Below are 27,300 nucleotides of genomic sequence, written 5' to 3' on the forward strand. Positions count from 1 at the left end.
AGCAGATAAAATTTCAGTTAAACACCACGAATGTCTGTGACTGTAAAACTCCAAATCTGTCTGTCCACGGACTCTTATGCAATCAGGAGTTTAGCAACCAAACATGGCACAGTTACATCTTAGGCCCCTGTATGTATGTATGTATAATCTTTGCAAAAGTCTTGCACCACTCATGTCTTCCCATTTTGCTTCCAGTAAACACTGAAATATACCATACGAATATATGAATTTATCTCTGAAAAATAAAGATAGTCTTACCAAATAATAACTTTCATATTTGCTAGAACTGTACAACCCCTGTTTTTACCCAACAAAAAATGTATATAATAATATAGTAATTGTATAGTATATTATAAAATATTCGTAATTTTATAATCTACAAAAACAACTTAAGTTGTCAAGAAGAGTGATTAAAGGTGCAGTGGAATAGATAAGGAAAGGTCTACTAAACTACTTAATTCCCCCAGTCGACAGGTGGCGATGTCGCTCAATCAGGATATCCCCAGCTGAGTGTTCTCGCGTCATCACGCCTTTCATCGCGGTGTTTGTGCCGACATTTCGTGCAGTCGTAGCAGCAGCTTGCAGAAGGGAGAAGAAAAGACCCGCGTTCATGAGTTAAACCTCAGTGTGTTTGTTGACAAATTTCTCGGTAAGAACACATCCGCGGCTGCTCGCTAAAAGACGAAATCATAGCGGGAGCCGATGAAAGCACGCAGCCTGCTCGTTGTTCCGCTGCACTTCACACACAGACACGCACACATACAAAGCAACCACCCCAGTCAGCTAGGTCGCTAATGAGCATTAGCCTGCTAGGAAGCTAAGCGGTATAATCTACATTCACTCTTATCTGCTGAAAATTTGATAGTTAGCTACGACTGTATAAACTCCACGTAGACTATGAATACCTGTTAAGCGTAATGACTGTTAGCATAAGAAAAAGTGTAAGCAGACTTTGTGTAAAACGGTGTCTTAACCGTAGCTGCAAGCAGATATATACATTTTTCTATTTTTCACTGAGCGTCAGTTCGTGTTCTTGTCGTGTATTTATTGAGTGGAGTGATGGGCATGGAGGAAGGTTTTGAACGATTTTTGCTACGATACAACGCCGTCCGTCACTGCCCAGTAGAAACCAGTAAACCCCGGCTTTGGGTAATGACGTTAAGCGTTGAGCCGCGATGTTGTCAGAAAGGATGTTGTTCAAGATGAGGCTGAGTAGTCATGGAGACCATGTGGGGACGTTTCTGATAGCTGTTAACTGATGTGTGGTCTTGGTTTATGAACATCAGCCCTTTTCAGATGTGAAATATGCAATCCCAGCTCTCCCCTGTGATCATCATGATTTAATTCAGTCATGATAGAACCGAGAGAGAGCTTCTAAAATATGTCGTATACAGTATACATGCCGTTACACTGTAGCGTTAATATCATGATTTAATATATGCAACATAGGCCAATGCTACATATTTCTGCATAGCCTGAATTTATGACGATGATGCGCCTGTTGTTTTTATGTAATTCCTACAGGTAAGTGCATAGTCAAGATTTAGGTTGTCAACATAAAGAACAGCTTAAAGTGTAAGACTGACTCTAAAGTTATGTCTTTTTCACACTCATTACTAGGGATGCACCAGTGTTTTTGTTTATTTGCATTGTTTTTATAATTTTTAAATGATAGAAATAAGTATTTTTTAGAAGTATTTATTAGAAAACATAAGTAAACGCATTGGAATGGTTTGATTCTCTATCCATTATAATGAATTGTGGACAGTTGTGACAGCACTGTTTCACACTTTCTTTAACCAATGTGACACAACAGCAACTGGTAAGTCATCTTATTTGCAAATAGGTCAACAACAGGGATGAAAACTTCAGTCAGAAATAGCATTCAATAAGGAAAACTACTTAAGTCCCAGATCTCTGCAGGTAGTTTTGCTTTGCCAACTTTACCTGAAAAAGTTTGCACTTGATTTTTTTTCCACTCCAAGTTGTAGTAGCTAACATTTTTACTTAAGTGTCTCAGACTGGGAAGAGACACAAACATGGTTTTGGTCCCGAGCCTGGATAAAAGGGAGAGTTTTATCAGGATGGGTATTCGGTGTAAATGTCTGCCAAATTATCTGCTGTGATGCCTTCTTGGGAAATAAGTGAGGAGCAGAGTTGCATGTTAAAATATAACAGACAATTGTAATAACAAGGAATTTTTTTTTCCATAAATGTATAATTTGTGACGTTTTGAATATATGACTATCATAACTAATCCTCACACAGCAGTATGTAAGATTAATGAGTCAATTTGGCCAAATATATTGGTGCATCCCTTCGTATGGCCTTTCATGTACACTGTTAATCAAACATGAGACTTGTATATCAGTGCTTCTAAACATTCACATCAAAGGTGCATGTCTGAAAGGGGCTTTAGTTGAGTTTGTGAATGACTTCCCAGTTGGTCTGTTGGATGCTGAACACAGCAAACAGGAATATTTATCACAGTTTCTCCAGTATTAGTGGTTTCTAATTTTGTTCTGTTGGCTCACAGTGTGCATTGCGCAGGCCAGTGGAGCTCTGTACTAGTATAGCCAGAGATTTTTCTTTATCAGACATTTCTGAAAAAGGAGGGCTCAGGTGTGCTCTGGGCTTCATCCCAGAGGCAGTCTCATTGTCCCATCTGAGACTTGATCTACATGCTGAATGTTGTGAATGGAGAGTTCCTCATTCTTGTTCTTTGGTAGATTATGGTCTTACTTTCTTCATCTTCAATTCCACTCTTTGATTGATGGATTTGACAGCCAGTTATGCGTTCCAGCTTTGAACCAACAAATTAAGACAGTGTGTTTTTCCTTTTGATTCTGAAGTTTCTTTCTTGAAAATCAGTTTCTGGTTTTCTTTGTGTGATTTATCAGCTTCACTGTGTCTCTGTTGTGTTAATACAAGCTGAATGTTTAAACTTGCTTCTGGTTACTTGATTCTTTGACAGTATTTGTTTGTTGCTGTTTCCTCTTCTGCTGTGTTTTATCCTCTTGCTGCTGTTGATGTTGGTAGTGGATGTCTTGAATGAAATTGTTTAAAATCTAGTTTAAAAAGGCAGTGGGTACACTGCTGACGCTGATAATGCTAATGTTAATGTCCAGACTGATTTTGGTGGGTGTGTTGAGTTGTGGGTAGCATCCTGGCATACAAACATGTTCCTCTGCAACGCATTGCTTTGTACTTTCTCCTCTGCTCAGCTGCTGTCTTTGGTGCTGTGCTGGTAATTAGTTGCTGATATTACTTTGGTTTACTTAAAGCTAATGTTGCTCCGGTTGATATGATGCTAATGTTGCTCTGGTTGACGTGATGCTTATGTTGCTCTGGTTTACATATATCTAAATTTGCTTTTGACAAAATGTTGAAAATGTTGCTTTAATTGATAAGTTACTGTTGTTACTTCTGTAATAGTTGTCCCAATGATTTGTGTTAATTGCTGACGATGTGTTGCATATTTGCTGGTTTGGTTTGTTCCGCTTGTTGTGCTCTTTTAAAGCCAGATGCTGAAGTGTTGTCTGCTGGATTTGGTCAACACTGTGATGTTGCCTTCGACCTGTTTGCCAGATCGGTTGGTTTTTTGGGTTGTTGCTTTGACGTTTGGTGGGCATTGCTGAATGTTTTCAGATATTGTTATTATCTATTTGTTGATAATTACATTTTTTTGTAGCTGAAGTCATCATGTTGTTGGTTTACGAAGCCTAAATGTTTTAGTTTAGTGTGATATGTTGTGGGCACTGCTAGTCTTAGTCATGATGAGGTTGAACTTTGGACTGGAGTTCTTCTTTGCTTCTGGCAGTAGTTTTTCTTTTTGCTGTCTCATTATGATGATCTGTTGTTGGGAAAAGATTTCCAGTTTTAGTGTCCATGGAGCTTATAGAACAATTTTCGTGTGGTTTTCCGTGATAAGACCAGCTTTTAGTTGTAGGGCTAAACTCTTCCACCACATACTACTTGTGCAATATTCAGCTTTTTTTTTTTAACTGAGTGAGTGCAAATACTTGAAACTGATAAAGCACATCCTGTCAAAACCTTCTTGAAAATGGCTCAACGTACCATTCTTTTCTGTGAAAGGCTGAATTCATTGATGATGTTTTTAAAAACAGGAATGCTTGTTTCTTTGACCTTTTCACCAGGTTTCAGTATCCTGCAGAAAACCTCTGTCTGTTACAGTGAAACTATACACACAGCTTAGTTGCATTGGTGAGTTGGAAGTTGCATGAGATTTATAAAGGATTACTGTTGCACGAATGATTCCATAGTTGAATAAACAAGCAATATCGCTGTACTGCATGATAGACAACTTAATGAACCTTATTGTTGCAGCCAGTTTATTAGGGCTCAATACTCCAGAGTACCACTGCAAAGACTCAAGGCCTTGATAAACCTTAGACGAACTGGGTTGAATGACACTTCATCATCTGTTTCATCTTAAACAAAAATTAAAACATTTAAAAAGTCCCTCTTTGGAAATGGGCTTCACTGGGTTTCCGCCATAACTTAGGTACATTTAGTAAGGCCACTAAGGCCAGAAAAAGCAGAAAAAGGAGGAGGAAGTATTAACATGGCACTATTCAACCAAAGTAATGAATACTAGGTACACATGACGATCAAGTACAATAGGCTACACCAGCAGGAGGGCAGTGGGGGGGGGGGATATAGCCTCAAAATTATATCACAATATTTTAATCATGATATAGACAAAAAAAATGCTGAATGTTTTATTGTGCTTCTTTGGAGGCTGCTAAAGAAACTCCCATTTCAGATAGGTTGGGTAGGGTTCATAAAAACATAGTATTGCTATAGCAGTGATATTGGATAATGACTTTTTTATGTCACTTAAAATGTTATATCAGTATTGTCATGGACAATATGATATGGCACAGACCTACAGTGCACTGAATCACAGTTAATCTTGTATACAGTGATGGATGATTTTTGCCTGCTATAATTAGCGAATGTAATTGGGCAGATATTAGCTGAAAAATAAAGGTGAAATGGTATTAAACATTTTGCTACTTCAGTCCATTTTATTTTAGTATGTTTGTTTTATTTGTTTTAAGAGTGTTCGCACCAAACGTGAAAAAAAGTCTCACCTTGCGCCAGTACACTTGCTGAGTAGTTTTATGGAATCCACAAATGTTTGGCCATAATGGCCAGTAGGAGAAAAATCACTGCAGTGCTGCCATCATTTCTAAATGTTCACAAGAACATCTTCAAATTTGCTCACTTTTCTCCAAGCTTTTTAGTTTTTTCCCTGTTCGACCATACAGCTCCTTCAATCCACTAACACCAGCATTAAACTGGTCCTCACTTTCTAAATGTTGGTGATGTCAGAAGATGCTAGTCTCTGGGAGAATAGAGAGAAAGATGAATACACGTGGATTTGCCTTAATTTCCATTACCCGCATGAACTTGCATAGACTTTTGTCAAAACTTTGCTTCACATTTGGTGTGAATGCTACACTTTAAAAAAAAAAAGAATTTGTTGACAAATGTTTAAAAACAGAAGGCGTACAAGATACGGTAGCTAGTGTTTAACTAACAGTCATAATTTTAGCTCATAATTAAATAAAAATTAAATAAACACGACCTGAAAATGCAACCATCTTAATGCTTGATACTCAAACACTGGCGGAAACCCTGGACTTCAGATGCTTTTATGCAATCTAGTATTGAAAGTAAAACAAGTTGTGTTAAATTTTATTTCTTGGTTGAGCTGAACAGTTTTACTGAAACTTCTTCTTTAAAAGTTTTCTTTTTGTGCACACAATTCACATTGAAGGTATGTTGATACCTGAAAATGCTTGTTGAATGAAACAAAAGTTGTGCTACTTGTCTTTACAAACCAGATAAGCTTTACTGAGGATTAGAATTTGACCTGGCCAGGTGCATGCATGGTTTAGAAGGACAACAAGATATCACAGATGACAAATGAGTCTCATTTTTGGCATGTAAAAAAAAATTTCAGAATTTTTAAATGTTATATATTTGCAATTCATGACAATTTAGGAGAGAATATACCACATATCATCACAGCGTCAACTTTATCTGGATTGTTTTTTCCCCCTGTCTTTAAGCCTGCCTGAAATTCTTGCTGTTCTTTAAGCACAATTTCTTTGTTCTTGCTATGCACTGTTTTTAACACTTGTCAGTTATTCAATACTAAAGCTATGTTTAAAGCTTAAGATTGTTTTGTGGTCTAGCAAAATATGTTGGGCAGGATTGCTTAATTATCAAAATGAAAGTTTAGCTAACCCATTAAGTGGTTCAGAGAGACTGTTTTAGTTGACAGTTTTGTGCAAATTTTTAAAATTCTTACCTCTATTTCCCAAACCCCTTCCAAAAAACCTTTGGTTTCCAGATGGCAAGACAAAAAGGAGTGCAAGATTGAGAACTTGTTATTATGAAGCGCTTAAAATTGTAAGCACTGCTGGCTATGCAAAAGAGACTCCTATCCAAGTTTACTAGAAAAAAAAAATCTGGAAACGATTGGTCACCCTCTCTCTGCTCTTCATCTGATGGTAGTGTTGCTTTCTCCCCAGGTTTTAGGGCTGTTGTTTAGCAGTCAGTATGGCGGTAGTCATCAGACTGCAGGGTCTGCCCATAGTGGCTGGCACCATGGACATCAGGCACTTCTTCTCTGGCCTCACCATTCCTGATGGGGGAGTGCACATCGTGGGGGGTGAACATGGTGAGGCTTTCATCGTCTTCGCCACAGATGAGGACGCACGGCTGGGCATGATGCGAACAGGTGGGTCCATTAAGGGCTCCAAAGTGTCGCTGTTGCTTAGCAGCAAGACAGAAATGCAGAATATGATTGAACTCAGTCGCCGGAGATTTGAGGCTGGGGCAGGGGCTGTGGAGATTGCTGCACCTACAGCAGGAAATGCCAGTCGTCAAGCAAGTGCTGCCCCTATACCCACAGTACAGTCTGGGGCAGGGGGGAGAAGCGGTAGCCATGGAAATCAGGGTTTTGGTAACACCCCGACTGCAGTGACGGCAGCAAGCTCATCTCAGGAGCCACCAAATAACAAAGCTGCAACCAGCTTGGCCAGCGTGGTGCCCAGCTTCCCCAACAGCTACAGTTCTGCTCCCACAATCACCACAGCACTGGCATCTCTTAATGCAGGACCCCCACCCATCCCTCCACTTCCCAGCATGCCTTCCATGCCTCCTATGCCCACACTCCCTACTATACCAGTTCCTCCTCCAGTCTCCTCCCTTCCTCCTGTTCCTACTGTTTCGCCACTGTCCCAAGGACCTCCAGTGCCTCCTATGTCACACCTTCCGCACATGTCCTCTCTACCTCCCTTCAACCCTTCCCTACCTCCCCCAGCTGGACTAGGCTCGGGCCTTCCTCTTGGGACACCCAACCATATGTTGTTTAACCCTCTTTCTCCTCTGGCTTCACTTGGCCTTCAAGCCCACATGAAGGCGGCTGCTGCCGTAGCCACTGGGGGAGGAGCTGGCAATCCTGATGAGTTGTTTGTTCTGCTGCAAAACCTCCCATTTTCATGCTCAGAGGTGGAAGTCAGGGAATTTTTTCGGGGTCTGGGGGTTGATGCTGTTCGCCTGATGAGGGATGGACAGGGGCGGCCAACTGGTAGAGCTATGGTCAAGTTCTTCTCACCCCAGGAGAGCTTTGAAGCAGTGAAGCGTGGAGGTGGCATGATGGGCCAAAGATTCATTGAGATCACCCCTGGCTCTGAGCGTCAGTGGGCCAGCCTCAATGATGGGTTGGCAGGCCATGCTCCTCACAACAGCAGCAAATCAAATAGCAGTAATGAGTCACAAGATCTGCAGCACCGCCGTGGTAATGTAGAGGCAGGAGGCAGAGATCAACGAGCAAGGTCACGATCTCCCCACCGACAGGAGTTCTGTGTGTACCTAAAGGGCCTTCCTTATGAGGCAGACAAAAAACAGATTAAGGAGTTCTTTAAGAATTTGGACATTGTAGAAGACAGTATCTACATTGCCTATGGCCCCAATGGACGAGCCACAGGAGAGGGATTTCTTGAATTCAAATCGGAACAGGACTACAAGGGAGCTCTAGGTGCTCACATGCAGTATATGGGCAGCCGGTTTATTCAGGTTCACCCAATCAGCCGTAAGGGAATGCTAGAAAAGATTGATGCCATCCGCAAGCGTGAAGCAGCACAGGGTGATGGCAAGAACCAGGATGGCTTAAAAACGCCCAGAAATTGCGCCCACATTACCAACATACCTTACAACATCTCCAAGAAGGATGTTCGAGCCTTTCTGGAGGGTGTGGGCATCTATGAGGACACCCTGAAGGTCCTGACAGATAGCCATGGCAACGGTTTAGGACAAGCCATCTTCCAACTGCGAACTGAAGAAGATGCTCGCAAAGCTGAAAGACTGCACCGTCAAAAGCTCAATGGACGGGATGCCTTTGTCCATCTTGTGACCTTTGATCAGATGAAAGAAATTGAAAGAAATCCTCCACCCCAAAATAAGAGGGGCCAACGCAACCAGAACCAGCAGAACCAAAACCACCACCAACAAGCCCAAACAAATCCCCAGCAACCCCAAATCAATCCATTTGCTGGGATTAGTGGTGAGGAGTTTAACTTTCTCAGAAACACTATGGGGAACCTCAACAGCCCCCCATTTGTGACTCCATTTTCAGCTCCAGGAAATGGGCTAGCAGGCCCTCCTCCTCTCCCACCACTGGCTGCGGGATTGGGAGATGTTAATTTGGGCGTGGCTCCCCCACTAGTTGCAGGCCTTCCTGGAGCGCCAATCTTGGAGCCACCTGGCTTTCGTAGTGGAGCTGCAGGAGGGGGTCCATTCAGCCAGGATGGGCTGAGAGGCTTGGTACCCTTTGACAATGCCAACAGAAAAGGTGGTGTGGGAGGACAGAACCGAGGGGGAGGGGCCAACAACAACCAGGGGCGTCCAGGTGGTGGAGCGGTGAGTGCACAGCCAGTGTTCACTCCAGGGGCAGAGGGTCTCCGCAACCAGCCAGCCCCCGCAGGAGCCAATAATCCTAGCAGTCAGCGTGGCGCTGCTGGCCCAACAATTGTAAAGCTGCAGAACATGCCATTCACCGTGACAGTGGATGAAATCATGGATTTCTTTTACGGTTACCAGGTGCTGCCTGGCTCAGTCTGCTTACAGTTTAATGAGAAAGGCCTGCCAACTGGAGAGGCTATGGTGGCCTTTCAGAGCCACGAGGAGGCCACTGCTGCGGTTATGGACCTCAATGATCGACCTATTGGAGCACGCAAGGTCAAGATAAGCCTTGGTTAAAGCCCCTACACTGACTGTAGTTAAAATTACCTGGATTAACCATCAAGTTGAAACAAAGCCAGCCTAAACCATACCAGATTTTGGACACAGTTCAGACCTTGCCCTGTGCTGTGACTGTCCCTTTGTGTAGATATTGGCAGGTAAGCCAGATCCCCTGCAGTCTGTGCAGTAGAAAACTATGACTTTGCTCTTTTCTGCAGCTCCTCCACTGACTTTGATAGCACAGTATCATGATTAATATTGCTGTGATTGTAATGATGATGATGCTTATGATGATGATGGGAGGATTTTGGTCCTTTTGTTTTCAAGCTGTTAATGACATCACAGCTTATTTCCAAATCATGTCAACTCATGATGCAGCGAACACACTCAACTGTTTTAGGTTTTTCTGTGTGTCTTTTTTGTTGTTTTTTTGCTATGCTAATATTGCTGTATATGCTTAAATATGCTGCGCTGCTGTGGTTCGATATTAACATGCTCTGTTGCTGTAATTCTCCACATTCCTTGTTGCTGTGGTGAAATCATGATTTTAAAAAAGCTATGTTGCAATGATCAAATGTTGCTTTGGTGAAATGTTGACATGCCCCTTTGCTGTGGAAAACGTATTACTGACTTGAAGTTTTGTGGCCATTGTAAAAGAAAGACACTTGCTATAGTAAATGTTGTCTCAAATCTGTGTTGCAACAGTCCTCTGTTGATACGTGGAGTGTGTGGGATGGACAGATTGCTGACTTCAGTTTTATTTTGTAAAAAGGGGCTGCTGAACTTCTTTAATTTTTCACATTTTTTATCATCTCGCTGTGTTTGAACAATGCCACCCTTTTTCCACAGCACTTGCTCAGTAGATGTTTGGATTGTAGAGCGCTAAGATGAAGTCTGTAGTGTTTTTAGTTTGGTAGCTTTTTGTTGTTTCATAATTGTTTTGGATATTTTCTTCTTTAAGCTTATGTTTGTTTCTCTCTATTGTCAGTGTGAAAAACTTGTATGAACGTATAACCCTATATGATGTGGAGTCCTCTTTACTTTAGCTAATAAAAGGATGTTCCTCACCTGCGATGAGCTCTTTCTGACTGCTCTTCACTGTCTGATGATGGAAATTGACTGAATATGAGTTATTTTTGTAGAAGCGGAATGGAAGACTCGTTTGGACTTGTTTCCAATACAGGTGACCTTTAATATCGACATCTTCAACTCAATATGAATAGGCGTTATTATGGGAAAGAACTTGAACCTATATAGTTATCCGTTCTCTTTTACAAAGTAGAGAGATTTTGTGTTTGGGGGGAGGAGGCGTACATGTAATGGTTTTATTTTCTCTGGAGTTGGAAGACAATGTAAAAAACAAAGGCACAATTTAAAAAGGCTGACGTGAAAGTTTTGCTGTTTGAAACAGTCAGAATAAGATGACTGAATCAATTGAAATGCTTTAGTTTAAACATTTTTTTTAACCATCAGTTGCACACAGAGGTTTGACTATACTGTCACAGTAAATCTCTTTCTGTGGTTAACACTAGACTTTTAACAAAACAAGATCATAGCAACAAAAAAAGGACATCAAGAATTCCTGAAACAAAATAAAACAAAAAAGGTGCTCTTTTGTGCTTATAACTATAAAAGTTGTAAAATAAAACATTTGATGACCTCAAATTACAGACACAAAAGTCTAGATAGTGAGTATAAAAACGACTGACCAAGAACAGTCGCAGGTCTCACAGTTACCTTTTACGGTAATAGCTTTATGGCATGTTTTGCGAATTACAGCATTGTTTAGCTAGCGAGTCTCATTCCCTTGCTCGTCTGAAACTCCCGCTGTCACCATGTTTTTCCCAGTCTGGTAATATACTCCCTACCCCCCCACCCCGGCCAGGTGGGTTGGCTGCGGGGGGAGTTACATGCAGAATATTGCCATGGTAATTTATACTAGATGGTTATGTTAAGGCCATTTTAACTATTATATGTGGAAAAAGTCATCATACATAGTATAGTATATTTGATATATCGCCCAACCCTACATGAAACTACCATTACTATGACAGCAAAGACCCAATAACTGAGTTAAGTACACAATGGGTTTTTTCCAGTCCCTAGAATACTTGGTTGAAAACTATTTTTAACCACTTCTGCTGTGATGCTAAAAGGGAAGCTGACTCCCAAGAAAATTTTCATTGGCGTTTTTTAAATAATTGTTTAGCAACAAACCTCTGGAGCACTGTCTAGCATGTTACAGGTGAATTGTGCAACAGTTACTACTACTACAGTTTCAGCTGTTTTTTTGTTGTTTGTTAGGAATTTAGTTAAATGCTTTCTTAGTGGAATTGTTTATGACGAGCCTATGCATTCTTGCACAGTTATAGAACTAAAGCACATTGTGTGTACATTGTAGCTGCAGAAAATAGCTGTAGCTTTTTGTGAAAATTTAGGCTTCCCTTAGAAATATGATGGGACATGAAGGCAGAACTTCACTAACCCTTTGTGCCTCAGCAGTATTCATGTTGTCTAATTCTCCACACAAAATAGAGCTCATAATTAAATTCATCCTGAAAACAAGAGTTAAATAATAGCTGACAGGGTAAAACAAACACTAGTCATATATGAACAAGAGGTTTATGATATTCTATGACAGCCTTTGTTGTTCACTGAACTCTTCTCTGAGCAAATTCAAACCAATTTGTGGAAGATCATTTATCCCAAATTACAGGACAGTTTTCAACCAAATCGTCAAAGTTTTGATTTGTCACCTCAGCTGCTCTCATTTTTGTCGATGTGCTTTATTTATTTTTTTATTTGCTGCAAACTTAAAATAAAGCCTTTGGATGTATTATCAACTCTGTTGTACTGAGTAGAGGTAGTGGAGAGCATCAGTGGAGGTAGTTTTGTCTGAAGAGGAGTCGTCTGCTATCTGGATATGGTTAACCTCCAAGCAGGTACAACAGCGTTCAACAATATGTGCATGCATTGCTGAACTTTGTGTGAAACTGTGGGAGATAAGCAGGCTGTAATAAAGAGAACTGAAGCACTGTCTTTAAAAAATGGTTGCTCGGAAAGATGACTGTGTCTTTGTTGTGAAGCTGGTGTGTGGAGTGAAGAGAAAATGTAGTGCAAATTAAAGAGAAAAAAAAAATTCTGACAATTGGTCTGCAAAGGATGCATGTCTGTGCAGTACCTGTGTTTTGGTGGGTGAGTGTGAGGCAGGGGTAAAAATTATCCCAGCGTGACTGCTACTGAGCTGTCAATCATTCAGCTGCTTTCCACCCTCCTGATAAATAGACATCCAGAAGGCAGATCTTGCAGGTGAGTGAAATTTAAAGCACATGAGAAATTTCACATAGTTTATCAACAATACCCTGAAAAGTGCTGGCGCTGCCTGTAGAGCACCAATATCATTAATCCTAGATTCGTTTTCAAGGCCATAATTGTTCAATGATTCAAAAAATTGGAGCAGGTGGCAGGCCTACAGCCTTGAATCACTAGATTGTCTAAATTGCCCAATGTTTGGAAGGCGATACATACTTATGAGCGATGGTAGCTATTAGATGGCTCCTAGCCTGTATAAACTCCTTGGAAGGTAGTAGAGGGTTTTTTTTGTAGCCTGTAAATGGTAGTCTGTAGGCGAGTTAAACCTATGGATGTCAAGCTGTAGATAACTTGTGGTAGATTGAGTTCTTTTAAGATTTTATAGGCACAGGCTCAGGGAGTGGCAGCCATCTGCAAACCTGACCCTGGTTCTGCTGAAGGTTTCTTCCTGTTAAAATAGTTTTTCTTCTCTCTCTTGGCAAGGGCTTGCTCATAGCAGGAGTTTTCTTTGTATTATTGTTTTACAATATAAAACTCCTTGAGGAAACATCTGTTGTGATATCAATAAATTTACACTTGCATAAATAAAACACTATATGACTAAAACTGAATTGATTCAAAGGTAAAGGCTGGCAGTTAAGTGGTGAATAGTAGTTTGTGGATGGTAGCCTATGTAGCATTTCATTTGTAGATGGCAACTAGTACAAGGTAGCATGTGGATAGGAAGTAATTTTTGGTGGATAGTAGCCTATATATGGTAACCTTTTGATCTTAAGAGCACTGGAAGGTAGCTGGTAGCATTTAGACTTTAAGTTATAGGAAGTGTATGGTATGTAATAGCTTTCTAAAAGGGTACCTATAGAAGGTAAATCATGCCTAGCAATGCCCTGTGGATAGAAGTCTATATAGTACTTACTACGTAACGGAGGAAGAATAGAACATGATTTCAGGTAAATGGTAGCGTTTTGGCAAGCTTTTGGTAAGCTGTTGATGATTATATAGGGTTGATGGTGCCCTCTAGATTATATTGTTTTGGATAGTAGTAGCCTGTGGCTGGAACAACAGCTTACAAATGGTAGCCAATATAGTGACTTATGGATAGAAAGTGGTTGTTGTTAAATGGCTGGAAATGGTTAACTTTTGATGGCTTTTTAAGGTGGATGCCGTTCTATAGAATATGCTATGTCAATGGTAGATAGAGGAATGTGTATAATAACATAGTGTTTGATTTTTGGTACAGTACAAATGTAGATGGTTGCCTGTGGACAGAAAGTAAGTGCTGGTTGACAATATTCTGTCAAAGGTAGATAGTATACTGTCAAAGGTAGTCTGTGGTTAGTAAGTGATTGTTGGTAGCCAATAGATTACAGGTGTCCAACTCCAGGGTCGGTGCAGGTTTTAAATGTGTCCTTGATCCATCACAGCTGATTTTAATGGCTAAATTACCTCCCTAACATGTCTCGAAGTGCTCCAGAAGCCTGGTAATGAACTTATCATTTGAATCAGGTGTGTTGAAACAGGGTGACATCGAAAACCTGCAGGACACTGGCACTCGAGGCCTGGAGTTCAACACCCTTGCAATAGATGGTGCAGAAGGTGGGCTATGTAAACTGTGGTTGGTTGTAAAAGGTAAAGGGTATTGCTGATGCCAGAGGCTTCTGGCCAGTAACCAACACATGATAGATGTGGATTGAATGTGATTGTTAGATGATGGTGCTCTGCAGATAGTATTGTCTAGATGGCAAATAGTGCTCTGTGAATGGTATCCTATTAGTAACAGTTACCTGTTGGAGGCCTATAGATGGTGTAGAAGGTAGATGTATGCGTTGGAATGCAAATTGAGCCACGGCAATATATAGATGGTCATGTATAGACATTACAGAATATTTTACCTGTTGTTCATAGTTAGCAACTGGTAGATGGGTTTTTATATGCAATTTATATAATATATAGCGGTATTAGATGGCGGAGATTGGAAGACTGGCATTTTCTGATAAAGTTGCCGCCTATTTAGCATTATTTTGGTAATGATTTGAAAATCAGTTGAAAGTAAATGACTAGTAACGTTAACCCAAATATACAATAGTTTTACAACATAAAATAATTAAAAAAAAATGTAAACACATGCAGCTAAATAAATGCAAAATTCACAAAATAATTGTAGGTAGGCAACCTGACCTAGTGATGTTGGATGAACAAATAAGTAATTTAAAATATATATATATTATAATTAAGTAGAAAACGATATACTACCTTCTTTATCCTTGAATGAGAAGCGGTGTATAAAGAATGGGGAGGAGTCCACTTGTGGAAATGGAGGAAATTGTGTGAAAGATTATTGACTGGACTGATCACTTATTATTTTTTTCTTTTTAAGGCATATGAAACACTTACATATGCCTACAAAGTTTGAGCATCTTCTTAATGCCACTTCTAGATTCCTTGCTGCTTCAACTTTAATAATAATAATGTTGAAATATTAGTATTTGTTAATTAGTAAGTCTTTCATCATATGGATTTTACAGAAATGCAAATTAATGACCCAAATAAGAACAAAACAAAGAAACAACATTTTTATTGTATAGAATCATGCAGTGAGTCTAACAATATAATAAATGTACATGAAGCTAAATTAACACCTAAGTACACTAAGGTAATGTTAAAACTGATATCTATCTATATCTAGATAGATATACAGATAGATATGGAGGAAAAGGGGTAATCTGAGCCCTGTGGGTTCTTGCAGATGCTGTTTTTTCTCAACTTTTTTGGTCTTGCATGAGGTCATGATAAACTTAGCAAGTGCATATGCTTTTCCAACTTAATCAGACAGTTGGCGTGAGTTTCAGGTTTATTTATTTTTGATGAGCATAACGTAAAATTAGGGCTAAAGAAGAATAATATAATGTTTAATGTATAATGTTTAGCTTAAGGTTCCTGTTACATTATTATAGCATGGATTGGATGTAAACTTATTCCAGCTCTTTTTTGAGGCTGCATCTTACTCAAACCATGGAGTATGCTACTTTCAACATATTTCCTCACAATTAAGTCCCAAAGATTTTTATTTATTTTTATTTTTAAGAAAAGGGTGTGAGTAGTTTTCAGGGAAAATGATCCTTACAGAATGAGAATCACTGAAGCAGGAGCTCTGTTTGTTTATGCATGTGAGATCTGCACGGTAAATAAAACAACAATACTCTCCCCTACCCTCTCTCCCTCCGTACTGCATTTATCTGTTTGTGCTTTTCCTGATGTGTTTCTGTGTTGCTTTTCAGACTGCACTGTGGTTCTACTGCGAAGGATGAATAAAATGAAACCATATTGTTCTCTGTGGGGAGGGTGACTCATGCTGTGTGCAGTTTGTTCTGTTTCCTCTCTGCTCTGACTGTTGTTCAGTCTATTTGGTCTCTTCTTCTGATCACCACAGTACATTTGCTTCATCATTCATTCATTTAACTGCAGCTGCAATAGCACTTCCGGCCCAAGTATGTGATCTTCAATATAAAAGCACTAAAACGTTTAAGTCTTAAAGCACATGATCTTTTTTCCCTCAAACATCAAGTCAGATGAAGAAAAAAACAAAAACAATAGCACCCTCCCCCAACACACATTATCTTTCTTATAGCTTCGTTACAAAAGAGCAACGGGAATTCTATTTTGGAGGACATAAAAATGAGGTTGAAAGCTTTAAATAGATATTAATAAAAGATTTTTCTATTAGGTCAGTTTTGAAGTGAAATTTGGAAAAAATAAATCTTCAATTGGAAATGCATACATAAATCTCCAAATATTGCTACATCTCTGTAGCAATATTACCACCCTCGTAAACATGCTGGACTTTAGCAAAAACAATACACATATTAGGATGGATTGTTCAGCCATGATAATTTAAACTAAAATTAAGTGGACTGAATATTATCTCTGATGGGATGCAGTCATGATCATTTATAAATTACTTGTACGATTTATAATCCTCAAGGATTATGAATTGTGTTAAAGTGTGTAACACTGTTAAACATTTTTGCATTATTGCACTGGGATATGCTTTAATCCTTACCATATCTTTAAGTCTTGTTGTGCTTGTGTTTGGAAGTAAAGCTTTAATTATGCAAGATCTCAGGGACTCTGGACGTTTCTCTCTCTGTCCTGTCATCGTTGTGTTTGGGGTTATCAGCTTTGGTTTGTTGTTGGTGCAGTAATCTTTGGAATAGTTTCCCCGTTTGCTGCAGCAGCTTAATTCCGAGGCGGGTGTAATAATAATATCTTCAGGCTATGCTAAGGTTTAAACGCGGTGGTATGATTTCTTTTCTGTTGTTCTTGTCTCTGTACCAACATTACTACTAATATAATTATTAATTACTCAACAATGTGCATTATACCTGGTCGGCTGTAGTGTGATTGGAAAGTTAAATGAGTGGGAGGATTGATTGCGTTTGGCGTTATTGAGCTTTTATTGTGAAGGAGTCTACAGGACATGTGAAAGGTAGTAACGTCACCATACTCTTGTTCGGGATCAGAGGGCGTTACTGACAGTTGTTTTGGCCAATCAGGAGTCGAGTACGCAACCGCATGTTCAATCAGAGAATAGTTAGCCTGGCCACCACCCTCCCGTGACATCGAAGGCTTTCGAGCAACGACAAACGGAGTTATTTTCGTCTCAGTTACTCAAGGCTTGTATTGTGTGGTGTGTATTTTACTAGAAATCCTGATAAACTGGTAAGATAACGTTTAGTGAGCTCTTTAGTGTGTTTAACAGAAAAAACAAGGAGTAGTTTCCGTTCGCGGGTTGTGGGAGTGGCTGTACACCGCCCTTGGTTTTTATTCCTGTTTGAAGGGGATAAAATATAACGGATCCAATAAGGTGATTTTTAGCATTTATGATGGCATAATTCTCTTTAAATGTGTGTTTGTGCGAGAGTGTGTGAACTTCGTGTGTTGGAGAATTGTGCTGGTTTAACTGGTTTTACAGGTCAAGTCAAATCTTCATTCAATCTCATGCTGATGTTTCCTTTAAGGGGCTGCTACTCCTTAAGTTCGTGCGGGTGGTGCCTTTACCTGCTTCTGCTCCTTTTGTTGATTTAGTTTGTAATGAAAACGGCATATCAGGTGGCAGTTGGTGAGAATATGTCACATGAGTTGTTATAGAAAAGCCTGGCTGACTTTATGGCTGCTGATAAAGACGATACCGCCACATTTCCTCTGTTTATTGAGTGTCTGAGACCGGTGGCCTCTTTTGAATGTGGAAAAGATAAATGAATACAGTCATCAGAGATATGCTGTCTTACATTTGGGCTGTTTTATGACTCTGTGGTGCAGGAAGTTGCAGAACACAAAACTGAGATCTTGCCAAACTTCAGTTAAATTCTGCAGCTGTTTGTGGTTAAAGAGTGATTGCATTTGTGGTGTTTTTGAGCTGCTGTTTCATTTGGGGACATCTTAGGGAACTCTGCTGAAAGTTTCCGGTTTTGAGTGGCATACCAATAAAGAGGTTTTGGCTTGCTACCAAAAGGAAACTTATCAGGATTGCAGTATAAAATAATTTGTTTTTATTTTTAATCAATATGATTAAAGTATATATTAATGTATAATGAGTTGACCAAAAGTAGCACAGCACTTAGGTTATATAAGGTAACCGACTCACTTCCTGGACCAGGTGGTTGCTTGCAAAGACCCAGTATGGTTAAAAAAAAATCCTGTTACCAACGCGTGTTTTTGTTTAACTAATGTACAAGAGCAGGAGATGAGAAGAGTATGATAGTGATTAGATGTTGTGTTTATATTGATCTGTAGCGGCTGAGTTGTTGTGGCCACTTCGGGTAACCCGAGGCTTTGTGTTTCTAGTGATTCAGTGCTTATGGATAAGCATTGGTGTTATTTGCAGTTGTTTTTTTCTGATACAGGGTACTATAACTGCTGTAAAGACACACATTTCTACTCTTGAATGACTATTTTAACGTTACAGCTGTCACTGTAAGCTATGCTGATATTGAACTCTTAAGTTCTGAAATATGCTGATTTTAATTTCTTTTCTGCTCCTCCTTCAGATGGCAGACTGTGTCAGCAAGGTGGAGCTGAGTGTCTCCTGTGCTAACCTGCTGGATAAAGATGTGGGGTCAAAGTCTGATCCTCTGTGTGTCCTGCTGGAGAGCACTGGAGGAGATAAGTGGGCTGAGGTAATATGACAGTCACGCTTCAGAACAGAGCTTTGTTTGGCTTCAGACTTCATTCTAATGTGAGAATCCTGTTGGTGTTTCTCTGCGTCAGTTGGGCCGCACTGAGCGTCTGAAGAACAACTCCAGCCCGTCCTTCAGTCAGCGTCTCCGACTGGATTATCACTTCGAGAAAGTTCAGAACCTGAAGCTGGGTGTCTACGACATCGACAACTCCAGCTCTGACCTTGGTGATGATGACTACCTGGGAGGGGTGGAGATCACACTTGGCCAGGTACACACCGAATGTGATCAGCTATTACTTTCAATACCAGATTTATTAGAATCTATTTTTCAGTAGACTAAGGTTCAGCTCTTCAAAATGCAGTCAAGCTTATTTTTTTGTTTGTTTTTGTGTCCCAACTGTTGTAGGTTAGAATTGTAATTTTCAGTCTGTTGCTTTCTCCAGTTTCCCAAGAAGAAGCAGGAGAAATGTATACAATAGGATGGACATGTATATAAAAAAGAGAAATGTATACAAAAATAAGAGAAAGGCACACATTAGAGTACAAGTTGCAAAGTGCTTGGGAGTAGTGCAAAAGAAGACAGACTTGGTCTGAATAGAGTGTGTGTGCGAGCGGCCTGAGTGATGGGGGTCGCTCAGATTAGTGGGGTGGGTGGGCAAGGGTGGGGTACTTTTTATAAAGTTTATACATTTTTCATAAATGTATGTGACATCAAACATATCACATTTTACTATAAAGTTACTGAAATACGTAGATGCACTTTCTTTATTGAAAGTGGAATTGTAACTCATTAACTTTCATTAAAACTTTTGTTGGCAAGGTGTCAGAAACTAGCTGAAATGCAAAATATGCTGAATATGACCAAGAAATAAACAATTTGAGATGCAGGAAATGTTTCATGGTTTTTAATTATTGTGCAAAGTTGTTGCAAATAAATTTTCTTTTAACTAACATAATGATTCACGATCAGCTGTTCCAGTCTTACAATGTGTAGATTATTCAATGCAGCTTATTCTGCAGTTTTCCAATGTAATGCTGGCGCCCTCTAGTGGTGTCATTGAACCATAACGAGCTATGCTGTCTGTGCTGCAGCTGATTGGCTGTTTTTAATTCTGAAATGGCGTTTTTGTTGTTGTTTTTTTTTAAACTTACACATTCAGGTTGAGTCTACTGGTTTGAGGCATGCAAGCTGATATAAGATTATAATCTGATATCCATTAAAATGTTCAACAACACTTTATTTTTGTTAGGCAAGAAACTAAAAAGTTCCTCTGAGGTCAACATTGCCCTCTGCTGGGCAAACTGTGTTATGCAAATTCAGGTTTGGGAGCTGGCTGTCAATGATTAAGCTGCAAACATTACCTTCTCTGTGTGTTTCAGATAGTTTCCAGCAAAACTGTGACCAGACCTCTGCAGCTGAAGAAGGGCAAACCTGCTGGGAAGGGAACCATCACTGTACGTAAAGTATCGCTGTACTGAGAATAAAACAAGATTATGATGACTGTGACTTTAACATAAGTGTGTGTGTTTCTATGTGTGTAGATCACAGCAGAGGAGATAAAGGACAACAGAGCCATTGAGTTGGAGTGGGAGGCTAAAAACCTTGACAAGAAGGTATCTTCTACTTCCTACTTTATTTAATTCTTAATTATTACTCACTGAGGTTTGATCTCATGAACAGCTGCTCTGGATGGCTGATGGTGTTTCTTGATACTCCCCATCGGTCTTATTTTTCCTCACCTTTGTGCTTAAAAACATCATTTAAGTGTATTTTTTAGCTTTTTAATTTTGAGCTTTTCTTAGACTCTCACCTCAAGCAGCATTATTTTTATTACAAAGAGTTTGGTAATGTGTACTGAATTTTCCTTTTATATATCTGAGCCACTGATGACATGCAGCTATATCAGAGTGTGTGTGTGTTGCTTTCTAATCTACCCTCACTGCTTAGTAAAATGCATCGCCAATAAATGAGATTGCAGCATGCTGTCCTCCGTTTGTTTAGGATACGTTTGGGAAGTCTGATCCATTCCTGGAGTTTTTTAGACAGGGAGATGATGGAAAATGGCAGCTGGTCCACAGGACAGAGGTAAACACACATGCACGCACCTTATTTCATGTGAGAGATGGCTGTTAATTGCTACGATCCTTCTCAAACTCTTTCTTGTTGCTGAAATACAAAATATTTAAACATCTAACACTCTTAGCTTATCATGTGGAAAAACTACAAAAGCACAAACAGAAAATTATGGTGAAGATGACCGAGATGAGACTGTTTCTGTGTATTTGTGTTTTCTGTTTGTAGGTTGTGAAGAACAATCTGAATCCAACCTGGAAGAAGTTCACCATCCCTCTGCAGACTCTCTGCTACAGCGACCTTGAAAGACCTCTGAAGGTTCCACCAATTAGAATCCACCTCAGTTCATGACAGCCAATCAAATGTGTAACTGTTCCATTAAATCCTGTCCTTCCTTTGCAGGTGGATTGTTCTGATTACGACAGTGATGGATCTCATGATCTGATTGGTTCTTTCACCACTAAAGTCTCCGATATGCAGAAAACAGCACACGGCTCACCGGTGAGTCCACCGATGATAAGACACGTGACGTATTTTAGTTTGCTGCTCAGAGGTTATTGAGCTGTGCCGTGTTGTTCTCCAGGTGCAATTTGACTGCATCCATCCCGAGAAACAGAAGAAGAAGAAGAGCTACAAGAACTCTGGAGTTGTCTCTGTCAAGAGCTGCAAGGTAAAGACTACATGACACAGGGTTCTCTTCAAGGGGTTTACTTTCTTTAAATTTTCAACTTTAAAGGAATTCCCATTTAAATAAAGTTAAAATCTCACTTTTGTTTAATGGGGACCTGCCCAAGAAAGTACACATTACATGGTTATTAACATTATAAAATCAAGTAAATCAAAGACATATATCAGATAAAAATAAACAAATGAGAAAACGATGTGCATAAAGTTCAGCTTAGGGATACAAATTCTACTCTTCCTCTACAGTTACTGTGTAAACCACTGTCAGACAGACTGAACAGATTCCTCCTCTCTTGAACTCAAGTTTCTATTCATTGAGTTTTCTTGAACTGTTCACTGCTAATCAGAGCTCTGTCAGCTTGGCTTGTTGGTGACTATTGCAGTGACGGAAGTGAATCTTTAGTACAGATGCATGCATCGAAACATGTTTGATTCTCTGTTTGTGTGCAGCTGATCACTCAGTACACCTTCCTGGACTATGTGATGGGTGGCTGCCAGATCAACTTCACCGTATGTCAACGCCAGCTCACATGCACACATTTTAAGTGGTGTAATTTATCTAACCAAGCTCAGTAACTCAAAGGGTGGCTTATCTTTGTCATTTGACTTTTCAGCTACTGATCACAACTTATCAATCAACTTGAGCAGTTGAAAAAGAAGTTAATAAACTAACGCAGTAATTTTATGTGAACGCTTTAGGTTGGGATCGACTTCACTGGCTCTAATGGTGATCCTCGCTCACCCAACTCTCTCCACTATATGAGTGCAGATGGGCTGAACCAGTACCTGTCTGCTCTGTGGTCTGTGGGCCACGTGGTCCAGGACTATGACACGTCAGTACTCATTCACTCAAACTACACCCAAACAACTTCACATCTCCAACCTGAGCCTTAAACTCTAAACTCTGCAGCCTTCTAAGCTCTTGTTCTGCTCTCCTGACTGCACTCTAACCTCTGGTGAAATGAAAATGTTTCTGATCTTTATGTCTAACAGTCATTATTTTGTTTCCTCTTTCAGCGATAAACTCTTCCCAGCGTTCGGTTTTGGAGCCAAATTACCTCCAGACTACCAGGTCAGCTCTCTAACCGACCAATCACAAAGCCTGTTTCTTTAGTTTCTATTTGTTTCTGAAGTGAGAGATCATTAATTCCCTGAGGTGTAAAAATTATTTTGTAATTTTCTGATTTGATTTCGTTGATCTAAATCAGTTACGTCCGGTTTACTAAACCGTTCTACTGTTGGTCCTACAGGCGGCACACCACGAATTCGCCCTCAACTTCAACCCAACTAACCCTTACTGCCAAGGTACACACACATTTACTGTACATCAAAAGTGATATGATTTACTAGATTATTCCATTTAAAAAACAGGTGAGGGAAGAATTAATTAAAATTTTATTTAAGATAGTTTAGCTGTTATTTGACAAAAAAAAAAAGACTGTACCCTGTACCCTTAGTCATGAGTTTTAACATCTTATTATGTATCAATAAAGATGTGATTTGATGAGGATTAGAATGGGTTTATGGGTTTTTCCAAAGGTAGCTGCATAGGAAGAGATCTCTCTCACTAACATCTGATGCACACACAGTCATTTTGTTCTGAAGCAGACCTGAAAAGTGACAGAAACCGCTCAGTTCAAAAAAGAGAAACATGGTTACCCTTAGTAGGCATCCAAGGAGGGACGAGTTAACAGATTTTCTTTTTAAAGTTTGGTTTTTCTGCTTTGCTGCTGCCACTCTTAGGCATCCAGGGGATTGTTGAAGCCTACAGGATGGTTTTGCCTCAGATCAGGCTCTCTGGACCAACAAACTTCTCCCCCATCATCAACCACGTTGCCTCCATTGCTGCCGGTGCCGCACAGGCTAATGCTGCCGCTGTGAGTGAACTCATAACAACTAAAGCTTAAGACAATTAGCCTGAAATACACAGTCTAACTTTGACATGTATCTTCTTGTCTCTGCAGCAATACTTTGTCCTGCTCATCCTCACTGATGGCGAGATCACTGACTTTGACCAGACGAGGGACGCCATCGTTCGGGCATCAAGACTCCCCATGTCAATCATTATCGTGGGGGTAGGACCAGCTGACTTTAAGGCCATGGAGCTTCTGGACGGAGATGACGGTGTGCTTAGGTCAACAATTGGAGAATCAGTCGCCAGAGACATTGTCCAGTTCGTGCCGTACAGACAGTTTGCAGATGTAAGTGTGATGCATAAGAAGACTAAAAGAAAGTTCAGGCAAATATAGACAGGATTTAGGTGGATTCTTGCTTGAATTTAATGAAATGCAAGGACATTATTTTTTTACATCTTCCTCCAGAATGACAACTTTTCTCATCCAGTTTTGTTTTATACTGACGGCTGACCCCTCCCTCCAACTACCCTGCTGGATTTACCTGTGTACTTTTATAGATGAAGGGATATTTCTTTCATAGAAATGATGATAAGTCTCTACATTCAATTCATGCAACCACTCTCCTCAGAGGGCACAAAACAAAAATGCATCAACAACAGAAAATAATTTCTTAATTTAAAACCTGTTCAGGTCTAAAATAATATACTCTAAATGTTAACCTGTCTCTGGGGGTGAAGTCATTTCTGTGCATGGACTCTGTGGTGTTGGAGGAAATCATTAACAACGTCTCTCTCTTTTTCCAGGCTCCTCAGGCTGCTCTGGCTCAGTCTGTGCTCGCTGAGGTTCCCAATCAGCTGGTCTCTTATTTTAAAACGAGAGGGCTGGAACCACCAAAATCTCAGGCTGCTGCTAAATCCTAAACCTATAAATCCTAAACATTCCACATTCCCTAAAGCCCACCCTCACATTCCCCAAAACCGAAGGCCCACCCTCATGTCATTCCAACCCACCGCTAGACCACATGCCCCCACTCGGCCTTCAGCCACAAAGTTGACCACTCTTCAAGGACCACGTTGATGTGTTAGCCAATTGCAGAACAGCACTCAGCTGTTAGCCAATCAGGATGCCACAGGAAAACATCCCAGTTTTGTTTACTCCATTTAAGAATGTCTTTGTTTCCAGATCTTTGTCTTCTATAGGTGGAATGATAATCTTAGAATAGAAATGGCAGATTATTTATTCCTTCTGCTGCTTCCACAGTATCTATGCAGATCACATGTGTTTGTTAGCATGTGTTTGAATAACAAAGAGCCACACACTCACACACACACGGGGAAAAAGTGTCTTGTTTTTGTTCCACATGTATTCTAACAAAAGAAAAAAGTTACTGACAGAGGAGATGTGATCTCTAAAATCTGCACAGATGTCTGGGTTTTCTCATTCGTTTAAATGTAGTTTTATCACAGCAGCCCCTAGTGGACATGAGTGGCACTGCAGCTCCTGGTTCCTCAGCTCTGTGTGTGTGTCGCTCTGATTAGCTTTTTTTTTTAAATGTGCCAATACCTTGCACTTTGCTGGAAGATTATATTACAAATGATATATAGCTTTACACCTACCGCCTTACTATAGACTTTAATGCTGCCTTATAGTGTAGCCTTAGTTTAGCTTCTTTCTTGCTACTTGAGCTTGGATGTTTCAGCTCTCTTGTGCTGCTGGTTGTTAATGCTGCCATTTTGGCTCCCAGAGCTCCATTTTGCACATTATGTCAGTAACGTTTGCAGGTTACTAGTAAATCTGAACGTCTGCAATTCAACTGCAATCAATTGATTGAAATCGAGTCGAGGTTGGACATTAAAGATAATATAATGTGTGCTTTATAAGAAAGCAATTAGTATCAAACATAATGTGCAAAGTGAAGTCAAACAAAGTTTAGAACAATGACAGTAAAGTGCCTTTTTGAATAAACCTGAAAACTTTTCACACTTGAATGAATCCTGGGAGCCAAAATGGCCACCTGTGCTGCACAGTGACATCACTGCTCTATTTAGATTCTATGCAAATAAGATGTTTTTGAAGTTGGAAAAAAATTGTTTCCAAAGCAAACACGAACGCTTTAAAACATGAATTTGTATTCAAGCTTGAACTCCATATCACAGCAACATGTCCAGGCTTTGTGAAGGAATAATGCCAAAGAAAACATGAGATGGAGAAGTAAGCAATTAATAATCAGACTAAGCTTTTATGTAACTGAAACGCAGTGAAGTCGTAAAACAGCAAGCATTGTGGACACTTTAAGAAACCTCAAGATAAACATGGCTCCTACAGCCTGGGATGCTGGGATTTAAAACGTGTCAAAATATGTTTACAGCATAGTCACATTTAATTTTGTTATAAAATACTGTTACCACAGCTTCAGCTGTAAAGACTTCTAAACAATTATTAGATGTTGTGCCTTTTTTTGTTTTTTTTAAAAGATTAGCTAGAGAAAATGCAGGAAAGGAAGGAGGAAAAATGGGAAAAAGAAGTGCTTGGTTAAACTGAAACGCTCGACTTTGTGGTCGGTGTCTTGACCTCCAAACTCATGGCAAGATTGAGCTTTTTTTTTTACTCATGTCGCATCATCACTTTTGCAAACGAAAAGAAGAAAAGTGACATCAACGTTCGCTTTTCACAGCTAATTTTAGGTCAAATTCTTGTACTCTGTATTGATTGTATTTTTATTTTAACTTGAGCCAAGATTTCTTGTTTCAGTCTCATGAAAGTGCTGGTTTGATTTTCTTCAATTAAAACTCTGAGAGATCAGATCTCCAGGGGAAAAGGTCAGGCAAAAGTGATCAAACATGTTGTTTTATCTATTTTTAATTGAAACAGTATTTCACCATGAATATGGGTGATAGAAAGCCACCTCTTCTGCACAGCGTCCTGATAGACTCGCAGGAAGTGAATCCTCTGCTAATTTTGTCACAGAAGTTCAGAGATCAGCTGAATGGGATAAACTGATTCTTATTAAAACACCATCTCCCTTGTTTTGCTTTACTGTTTGCCAAAATCCTTTTCCTTGCAGAACTGACTATAATTGTCACAGCAGCGCACACAACTACTGTATTAACAGCTGTGATCAGTTCAACAGAAAGATCCGTATCATTTAAATACATTTTTAACAACTGCAAAATTTTTATTTATTTTTTTAAAGTTCCACGTATTGGACAAAATTTGGGCGAAAAGTCAGTTTTTGTTTGTTTTCTTTAAATTTATTTTCTTCATCTCATGATCTGCTCTATGCCAAGCCTTTAGGTCGGGAGCTGCTGGTTTATTTCTGCTGTGGCAAAGGGGTTAGGGTCTGCAGTGTTTGAATCTTCTGCAAACAGAACATTCTAAACTGTTGTAGAAAAAGATAATAAAATCAGAACAATAGTGATTTCATTTTGGTTGTTTTGGGGTTTTTTTGTACCAAACATTAGTAGATTCAGTAGAAAGCTTTTTTTCTTACAGGTTGTTTTTCACCTTCACCCTCACCTGGTGCTTCTAAAGAAAGGGAAACTTCTGTTTTCACATGTTGAATACTGAAATATATTTTTGTTCTAGTAAAACATATTTTAGGAGTCAATTGTTGATCATATTGATTGGTCACATGGTGCAGTCATCTCACAAACCCACAGTATCAACAAATTAAGCTTAAGATTAGGTATTAATAATGATAAAGCACCACATCTCCCATAGTATTCCCACACTGCTGCAGGCTGTGATTAGAATAGTTTGTGGAGCCACAGCATAATGTGACTAGCAGCTCCACTGCTTGTTCGGCTAACTACTATCGACTTACCTGTGTAACTAAACCAGTATAACCAATAATAAACCTGTCTGTGAAGAATGCTTTTCTCGAGATGGTAATAAAAACTGGGAAAAGGAAAACATGG

The 27,300-nt window shown here is 39.7% G+C and overlaps 1 protein-coding gene across 6 annotated transcripts; it reads left to right on the forward strand.

Annotated features, from left to right (window-relative positions):
- Positions 1-494: 494 nt before the first annotated feature.
- On the forward strand, positions 495-27,289 carry cpne1 (copine I). Of its 6 annotated transcripts, none has more exons than XM_040005028.1 (16): positions 517-649; positions 18,639-18,767; positions 18,859-19,038; positions 20,150-20,224; positions 20,312-20,383; positions 20,772-20,855; positions 21,072-21,161; positions 21,246-21,344; positions 21,427-21,513; positions 21,978-22,037; positions 22,227-22,360; positions 22,545-22,599; positions 22,778-22,832; positions 23,271-23,404; positions 23,492-23,728; positions 24,187-27,289. In XM_040005028.1, the coding sequence occupies exons 2-16, from the start codon at positions 18,639-18,641 to the stop codon at positions 24,301-24,303; spliced, it is 1,608 nt and encodes a 535-aa protein (XP_039860962.1). In that variant the 5' UTR covers positions 517-649; the 3' UTR covers positions 24,304-27,289. The 6 variants fall into 6 exon arrangements, with proteins under 6 accessions (XP_039860944.1, XP_039860936.1, XP_039860962.1 ...); XM_040005020.1 differs by lacking the exon at positions 517-649 and adding an exon at positions 16,630-17,455; XM_040005037.1 differs by lacking the exon at positions 517-649 and adding an exon at positions 16,630-17,310.
- Positions 27,290-27,300: the final 11 nt, after the last annotated feature.

Source organism: Simochromis diagramma, unplaced genomic scaffold, assembly GCF_900408965.1.
Source record: "Simochromis diagramma unplaced genomic scaffold, fSimDia1.1 OVJJ01000320.1, whole genome shotgun sequence".
Lineage (NCBI taxonomy): Eukaryota > Metazoa > Chordata > Actinopteri > Cichliformes > Cichlidae > Simochromis > Simochromis diagramma.